The 9,129-nt window shown below is 41.8% G+C and overlaps 1 protein-coding gene across 3 annotated transcripts; it reads left to right on the top strand.

Moving 5' to 3' along the window:
- Positions 1-634: 634 nt before the first annotated feature.
- Positions 635-8,907, top strand: zbtb21.S (zinc finger and BTB domain containing 21 S homeolog). 3 transcript variants are annotated; one of them, XM_018248942.2, is made up of 2 exons: positions 635-1,176; positions 5,506-8,907. In XM_018248942.2, exon 2 carries the CDS (start codon positions 5,520-5,522, stop codon positions 8,562-8,564), a length of 3,045 nt encoding a protein of 1,014 aa, XP_018104431.1. In that variant the 5' UTR covers positions 635-1,176; positions 5,506-5,519; the 3' UTR covers positions 8,565-8,907. The 3 variants fall into 3 exon arrangements, with proteins under 3 accessions (XP_018104431.1, XP_018104429.1, XP_041439376.1); XM_018248940.2 differs by having other exon boundaries at positions 635-1,745; XM_041583442.1 differs by lacking the exon at positions 635-1,176 and adding an exon at positions 3,482-3,664.
- The last annotated feature ends 222 nt before the right edge of the window (positions 8,908-9,129 follow it).

Below are 9,129 nucleotides of genomic sequence, written 5' to 3'. Positions count from 1 at the left end.
TGTAGCCAGTTGTTAATTTTGGTAGACAGTGATCTAACTATTGGAGTTACTGTATATTAGCTTGCACAACATATTCCCAAGTATTTGAATGACTGCACCACTTGGAGGTGACTGATTTGTGGGGGGGGGGTGACCCAGGAGAAGTGGGTCGATTGGGATAATAACTGATTTTGATTTATATAAAAAAGCTGCAAGCAACAATGACTGCCCCAGTGGTTAAACAGCCGCTTGTTTATATAAACTATATTAGTACTTATCTGTTATCTACTGAGTATCCTGTGATGGAATGGCTGCCCCCATGGCTACACAGCATCTTGTTTATATAAACTATAGTAGTACTTATCTGTTATCTACTGAGTATCCTGTGCTTGAATGGCTGCTCTCATGGCTACACAGCAGCTTGTTTATATAGGCTATAGTAGTACTTTCGTTGGTTTTAATTTTTTATTATTTGTGGTTTGAGTTATTTAGCTTTTTATTCAGCAGCTTTTAGGGTATGCAGTTTCAGCAATCTAGTTGCTAGAGCCCAAATTACCCTAGCAACCAAGCACTGATTCGAATATGAGACTGGAATATGAATATAAGAGGCCTAAATAGAAAGAGGAGTAATAAAAAAGTAGCAATAACTACACGTGTAGCCTTACAGAGCCCTTGTTTTATAGATGGGGTCAGTGACACCTAAACCCTAATTGAAAGCTACACAGAAGCAACAGCAAATAAACTATAGAAAACATCACGTCCAGTTGAAAAGTTGCTTAGAATTAGCCATTGTGTAACATAGTAAAAGTGAACTGAAAGGCAAAGCGCCCATTGAAGTCCCTTAGGGCAGACAGAGTTGGTGAAGGATCTTGAATCTGCTCCTTGGCTACACACACAGCAGGGGTGATACAGCTGAAGCCCCTCTAAGACTGGGAGCCAACAACGGCATTTAGGGCCCCATAAACCATGGCAACGAGACATGTGTCACCAGCGATCACACTCGCTTCCTCCTGCCCATCCCCCGTCAGGACAGAGCGCACGCTCGAAGCCGCTCGGAGATGACCTCATCTCTGGTGGGATGACGTCAAATTCAAGATGGATGGAATCACAGCGGCGGCCGCACAACGGCGACTTAGCGAATAAACCCGAGAGGCGGCGGAACAAGACGAGAACGCTACGAAACAATTAAGCTGTGAGGTACGGAGGGCGCATCCAGGCAATGTTTCTACGGGCTTTTGGCTCTGCACAAACGACCCCATCGATTGTAACTCAGGGTTGGTTTACCCGCATTTTTCTTAGCTTTCCTAAGCCCCTGCTGAACTATATCCTCCTTCAAGAACAAGCAGCCACCTTGCACCCCTTATACAACCGCTTACTGCGCATGCGTCAATGTGCTGAGCATAGCGAGCGCCTCTGGCGGGAGATGGCCACGTGAGCCTCTCTTCGGGCAGCTATTGGCTACCTGCAACAACTTTCTTGCTACGTCCCTTGTGCCAGTTCTGGAGCGATCATTGTGGTGACGTGATCGCTTAACCCATTAAACCAGCTTAAAGCAGCTACTTCCTCGGAATAGTCTCGAACCTTCTCACACTTATTATAGCGCTATATAAATCTTAGAGCAACCCATGTGTCCGTCTGTCTGTTTTTTTGTTCATGACGTGCTGCGTCTCGCGAGATGAAAACATGACGTCAGGATTATCTGTCAGGCAGGAGCCCAGGAGATGGACTGTAATAGTTTTGCTGAGAACGTCTGCAGTGTGTGGCCGGTATAGTTATTGAATGATAGTGTTTCTCTCAGTATCCCAAACTTCCCTCACTTCTGTCTCCTTCTGTTAGTGTGTCCCACCCTCTACCTCTTCTCTTTCTGATCTCCTTGTCTCTTCCACATTCTCTCCTCATTCTCTAACATTTTGGCCTCATACCTCTCTCATTCTGGCCTTGTATCTCTCACTTTTCCCGCTCTTCCCTTCTCTATTCTCCTCCACAAAGTGTCTTCTTTCCACCTTCCACATTAGCAACTTCTTCTCCTTCAGCTCTCATTTTTCTTTCCTTTTCCTCTTGTCCTGTCCCCTTGTTCTCTCTTTTCCCTAAGGGTAATGACACACGGGCAGATTCAGGGAGATTAGTCGCCCTGGCAACAAACCGCGTCTTCTTCGGGGCAACAATCTCCCCAAACTGCCTTCCCCTACCTTCCCGCCTGCTATATTGAAAAATCACCAGCAGGATGGCACTCGCAGCGATTCGTCTTCTGAAGTTGCTGAAACTTCGGGCGACTTTGGAAAACAATCGCCACTAGTGCCATCCTGCTGGAGATTCGCTAGTCGGCTAGTTGCCGGGGCGACTAATCTCCCCCAATCTACCCGCGTGTCCTTGCTTGAAGTCCCATTGCCAGTCACTCCCCTACTCCAGCCTCCCATATTCCTCCCATTAGTGATGTGCGGGTCGAGAATTTCTCGACCCGCACCCTCCCAATCCGCACCCGGCCCGCTGCTGCCCCTCTATTTATAGATCCACGCCCAATCGCTTTGGTCGAGCTCTTCTGCTGCTCTCTCCACCCGCGACCTAGCACTTCCAGCCCCTTTTGTGACTTCACTGTGGGGCGGGCACAAGTCTATAAATTTCAGTGCCGCAAGTGCTAGGTCGCGGCCGGGGAGAGCAGGAGAAAGCTTTACTGGACCCGAAGATTTTGTGTAGGAGTCGGCCCGAACCCACTCAACTCAATAAACGGGTTTTGGGCTAGCCCGCACATCACTACCTCCCATATTCCTCTCATCTTCTCAGTTTCTCTCTTCCCTTCCTTAAAGTGGAACTATCATGAAAATTTAATATAAGCTTCAACATATTGAAATAAGAAACTTTCTAAACACAATCAATTAAAAATTCTGTAGAGTTTCTGAAATAATCAAGTTTATCTTCACTATTCCTCTCTCTGCATCTGTTTCTCTTCATTCTGTCTTCATTCAGGAGATGGGTGTCAGATTTTCATTGACAGTTAGATCCAATATATCTTATAGGGGGGGCTCCTTTTGCCTAGAAGATGTATTAGAGCTCACTCTATTAAAATCATCAGACATCACGTCTCTCTACATGCAGAATTTGTGCAAAAGGCAGTTCTTTTCTTAGATTTTGTTTGTACTGGAATCAGTTATTTGAGTGAATTTTAATTCCTCTTCTAGGAAACAAAGCTCCCCCTATAAGATATATTGGATCTAACTGTCAATGAATATCTGACATCCAACTGCTGCATGTAGAGAGAATGAAGAAACTTGATTATTTCAGAAACGATACAGAATTTTTAATTAATTGTATTTAGAAAGTTATTTCAGTATGCTGAAGCTTATATTACATTTTAATTTTCGCCATAGTTCCCCTTTAAGCCTAATTTTTTACTCTGATTCTGGCCTCGGAGTTCACTGCAGCCATTTTCTTTCTTCGGTCTTTTTTGGAAGTTTCGGTGCATGCGCAGTTGGAGTGGATTTCCAGTCCCGAGCCACTGTGCATGCGCCGAAAGACACGAAAATTTCCAAAAAAATTTGAGAAATGTCCATGACTTTTGGCGCAGTGGTTCGGGACCGGAAATCTACTCCAACTGCGCATGCGCTGAAAATGCCCTCAATACACAAAGATTACTGGAGAAGAAGAAGATGGCTGACGTGAACTCCTAAGCCAGAATCAGCACGGAGGGGTGAGTAAATAATTAGGGGCATTTGCCAGGGGGGAGGAGGGAGAGGGGGGTCTACCCAGGGTAAGGGGGGGCGGTTTAAACTACGGGTTGAATTCTCCTTTAAGACCTTGTCTCTTTTGCCTTAGCTGCTTCCATGCATCCCAGACCTTTCCTCAGCCTCCCCATTTCTCTTTTGCTTCATTTTTACTTTTAGATTCTCCTGTCTCCTATTTTCTATTTGTTGCCCCATCCCCTTTCTTGTACAACTGGAGTTAAGTCTTTTTCCTTCCTTGTATTCTCCTTCTACACTAAGACAGAGCATGGACTCTTAGTTCTATCGCTGTTCCAAATGAATGAGCGACGGGAGAGATTTGACAGTTCTCTGAATGTCCCCTTGCTCATTCCACACTGCTCTCTCATTTGCAATATGCAAACTCAGTCTTACAGTAACAGGAGAAGTACTGGGAAGCCACTGCTAGCTGGCAGCAAAGGCGATGTGCCGGGCAAGAATGTGAGCAGAATCAGAGTCCTGGAATTGAACGGCCTGGTAGCACAATTAATGGAGAAACAATTTGAAATCTTTGGGGTGACCAATGTTAGACACCCACCAAGTGTTTATAATCACTTGATAGCCTGAGCCATAGCGCATGGTCTCTGAAAACTTCCCTGGCTTAGGGTATTTCTGTAGGAGCAACATGGATCGTCTTCTGCTCCTTCATTCTTCAATGGTCCTACTGAAGTGCTACATTGACACTGCAGCTTAGGGAATCTAAACCCAAAAAAATTAATTCACGTAGACTGATCCTTTGAGCACTTTTACAATTTACATTCATTTTTTATTTTGGTGTTTTTTCAGATATTCGCACAGAATTATACTTCTAAGCAGGCTTTTAGCTCAGCAGTTTTATGGAGGTCTTTCTAGGCTTGGTTATCCCTCAGCTGAGCCAAAAGTCTGCTATTGGCAGTCTCAAAGTGCAAATATCTTGGAAACTTCTACAATTGATAATGTAAATTGGAGAAGATTCAATTCATTTATTCAGTTAGATCCCCTTTAAGTAACTCTTAATTATGGCATTTTGTTGTGAAATATGCTTCTTTATGATGCTCAGCAGACATTAAATTTGTTTAAACCTGTTGGCTGGAAACCACCTTCATTTTCATACTTTGTATAAATTATTAGACCAACTTGTTGACTCGGGAGCTTGAAATACCCTCTTTGCCTGGAATTCCATTTAAGGCCGCAAATGGTTGGGAATCCCCTCCTTCAGTGATTTATATTAGGCAACATAATAGTTTTGGAAAGCTGTGACAAATGATGGGGTATATAGTTGAGCAATAAATGGGGTGGCTGGCTGGTTATGGGTGATCTGATAATGCATGTAGACCTCTTTGTCTGCTCGTTGTGTGTGTGTTTGTACCAAACAGTAATGTTGCTAGCAAGATTGCAGGAAGGCAATTATTTGCAGAGTAAAATTTTTGGGCTCAGCTACATAGAATGATAGGCAAAACTTGGAGTTTTAACTCTCTGACTCACCACTGACTTATTAGATGGTGGTGGAAATCTATAACAAAAGGGAAAAGTGAGATCTATAACAAAAGGAAAGTGGCACTCATCATCTGCTGTTGTGGGGTGGGGTGTCAAGGAAGATATTAGCTGTTGCACTCCACTGTAAAGGTTTCCTGGGTGCAGTTACCTTGGTAAGGTTTAGCATATGAAAGGACACCTGGTGTCTCCACATATTTAAAAAATCTTGCTGTTCTATTAATATTATGTAGACATAGACTATATTCTCTTGTTTCTCTGTATCTTATAGCTCTCTTGTGAAGCAGATTATAGTTAAATTTGTTTGTTTTTTTAACAGATACATCTGAAAAAATGGAAGGACTCATGCATTACATAAATCCGGAGCATGCAAGCTGCATGCTAAATGCTTTAAATGAAGAACGTCTGAAAGAACAATTTTGTGATGTTCTTCTAATTGTTGGGGACCAGAAATTCCGTGCTCACAAAAATATATTGGCTGCTACCAGTGAATACTTCCAAAGTCTGTTTAATGAAACGAATAATGAATCCCAAATGGTCTTTCAGCTCGATTTTTGCGAAGCAGATGCATTTGAAAGTGTTTTAAACTACATATATTCCTCATCAATACTTGTGGAGAAGAGCAGTCTTGCAATTGTTCAGGAACTGGGTTATAGTCTGGGAATCAATTTCCTGACAAATATACTTTCCAAAACACCACAAACACCCTTTTCTTCCTTTGCAAATGCTGATTTTAAAGAAGATGATGAAAAAAGAAGTGTTATTGTTTGTCAGAGCCGACTTGAGGCTCAAGATAGAGACATTAGTCATGTACAGCATGCCAAAAGCCATCCTTTAAAACCTTCATTATTGCCTCAAGGGAAGACACATGGAAATAGGCAGCACTTGAGGTTATCAGAACCACCAAACTGTTTGCTGGCTGAAAGAAAATGGCGTAACTCTTATGCCTCAGATGATCAAGGTATAAGCAGACGGGTAAAAAGAAAATCCACTTTGCCTCAAAAATCCTCTCCCAAACTAGAAAGTGGATGTTTGTTGGGAAATACACCCGAAATATTTGAGAAGCAAACGTTGGCACCAGTTCCATCTTCTTACTCCTCCTCAGAATATCCATATTCCGGTTTAGTAAGAAAAAAGGAAAGTGTTCCAGTTAAAGAGGAAGAAGAAGAAAGTGTTGTATATTACTCTAAGCTTGAACTAACTTCAGTTGGGTCAACAAATAAAAACACTGACCATAGTGGGCCACTTGTCAAAAGTCTTCTCCAAAGGTCTTTATCAATGGATAGTCAAGTCCCGGCATATTCACATTCTGCAGAATTTCAATCTTTAGATGGAACATCAGCAATGATTGATAACTCTAATAAGGCGATGGCAAGTACAGGATTCCAGAGCCAATCAAAAACAGGGACAACCCTAGATTCTATAGACAAAGAAAATTTAAAAATCTCCTTTGTATCGTCTAAGCCACATTCCAGGGAGTCAATACCAGAAAAGGATGTTCATATAAAGAAAGAACTTGGTAGCCCTCCTTCGGAATCAAGTGAGATATTTAGGGTTACAGTGGGAGATGCTTCGCCACCTTCAAATAGACAAGTTCCTGTTAAAGGGAATGACATTCCAAATATAATTAAAATGCCAATTAAAAGAAAACTTCAAGCTGATAGACGTATGCTGCCATCTAGAAGAGTAAAAATGAAAGCTGAGGATTCCCCTGACCAAGATAATTCTCTTGGAGAAGGATCTTTGATTTTAGATGCCGACTCTTCAGATTCAGAAAGCAGCAAAGAGCTTTATGGTGAAGGGAGTGAAAGAAGACAAAATAAAAAGTTTAAGTGTAAACATTGCCTTAAAATATTTCGGTCAACTGCAGGACTTAACCGACATGTAAACATGTACCATAACCCGGAAAAACCGTATGCCTGTGACATTTGTCATAAAAGGTTTCACACAAACTTTAAAGTATGGACACACTGCCAGACTCAGCATGGCATTGTTAGGAATCCATCTCCTGCATCAAGTGGTAGCACTGTATTGGATGACAAATTTCAACGAAAATTAATTGACATGGTAAGAGAAAGAGAGATTAAAAAAGCACTTTTATTTAGGTTAAGGCGTGGAAAACAGGGCTTTCAAGGATCTTCAAGTAGTCAAGCACAAGCCCTACGAAGAAGTTTACGGACAAGATCAAAAAGCTCTTACATATGTAATCATTGTGGCAAATCTTACCGCTTTCTCTCTCAGTTTAAACAGCACTGCAAGATGCACCCAGGGGAAAAAAATCCATTTGAGAGCAAGCCAAATAAGCACAAAGAGCCTTCTCCTCCAAAGAGCCCAGAGGAAAACCAAGAGTTCAACTGCCGGCTCTGCAATGCCAAGTTTCCATCTTTTGTGGAGCAAGGTAACCATGAGCGGATGTGTAGAAATGCAACACTGTGCCCTTATTGTAGTCTTCGTTTTGCTTCGCCAGATCTAAAAAATGAACATGAAAGGAAATGTGAGTACAAGAAGCTTACATGTCTTGAGTGTATGCGTACATTTAAGTCTTCTTTCAGTATCTGGCGACATCAGGTGGAAGTTCATAACCAAAACACTATGGCTCCAACAGAGAACTTATCCTTGCCGTTGATCGATCACAATGGAGAAGTAAGGGATGCATCAAGGATGAGATCGTTGGCAGAGTCAAGCCAAGTCAATAGCTTTCTTGCATCGAAAGAAGATGAAATTTACAGTGATTCATCGGACCATATGACCTTCGATTCTGAGGACTCCAATTGTCTGCCTGAGGATCTTAGCCTTTCAAAGCAGTTCATTGGACAGGTCAAAGAAGAACCTGCAGATGACATGGAAGATGACAGTGAATCAAACTATGGTCACAAAGAAGAGCTCTCTGATTCTGAAAGGGGAGTGTGGGCTTGTGAGAAATGTGGAAAGATTTTCACCGTGCATAAGCAGCTGGAGCGGCACCAGGAGCTGCTGTGTTCTGTGAAACCATTCATTTGTCATGTATGCAACAAAGCATTCCGAACCAACTTCCGCTTGTGGAGTCATTTTCAGTCCCATATGTCGCATGGAGCAGACTCTCCTTTGAAAGAACCTGAAATTAGTGCTCCTGTAAGCTCCCCATCACCACCACCTCCTGCACCACCACCTTCTCCTCCCCCACCTAAACTTCAACCTGCAATACAGGGCAGCCATGCAACATCCCCCGATAAAATCGCTCCTCCAAAAATGTTTGCTCCTCAAGAGTCAGACACTCTCTTTTATCATGCTCCCCCCCTTTCAGCCATCACTTTTAAAAGGCAGTTCATGTGTAAACTTTGTCATAGGACATTCAAGACTGCTTTCAGCTTGTGGAGTCATGAGCAGACACACAATTAAAATTCTTTGAACACTGGTCCTAAATGAATACATTTGAATTTCTTATTACCACTTAGAAAAAATAGCCTCTGAAGATCTTGACATCTGACCAATTTCTCTTGGTGTTAGATAAATCAGATGATGTTCACGCAGTCTAATAGGTTGTTGGTTAAGCTGTTAATAATCAATATGTTTTTTTCCCACATGTGCAAGAATTCCTGTCCTTTTCTTTTCCTTTTTTTTATATTGTTCTTTTCCCCCTTAGAATTGGAGCTGTGTACAGACTTGAAAATATTACACATCCATGTGAATGCCCTGCTAAAAAGGGGATGAAAATTCCAAAATAAACTTTGGCCTAATGAAAGAAAATTTGGTACTAAGCAATTTTCTCATCAACATTACTTACAGATTTTTATTCGTTTTAACCTTGGTTGTACCTTTTATTGCTTAGAATTACGTTGTGGTTTAATAGGCAGAATTTATTTTTAGGTTTACATACCCTTTAATTTCTTTATTTGTATAATTTTTTTTGACAGTTATATATATATTTTTCTTTTTGTACAAAGTACAAATCGTTGTAAAGCTC

The sequence above is a fragment of the Xenopus laevis genome, chromosome 2S (assembly GCF_017654675.1).
Source record: "Xenopus laevis strain J_2021 chromosome 2S, Xenopus_laevis_v10.1, whole genome shotgun sequence".
Taxonomy (NCBI): Eukaryota; Metazoa; Chordata; class Amphibia; order Anura; family Pipidae; genus Xenopus; species Xenopus laevis.
The sequence above is the reverse complement of the archived record's forward strand: the minus strand, read 5'-3'. Positions and strand labels throughout refer to the sequence as shown.

Coding starts and splice junctions, on each gene's coding strand:
- zbtb21.S (XM_018248942.2), top strand. CDS start 5,520: ATGGAAGGACTCATGCATTACATAAATCCGGAGCATGCAAGCTGCATG.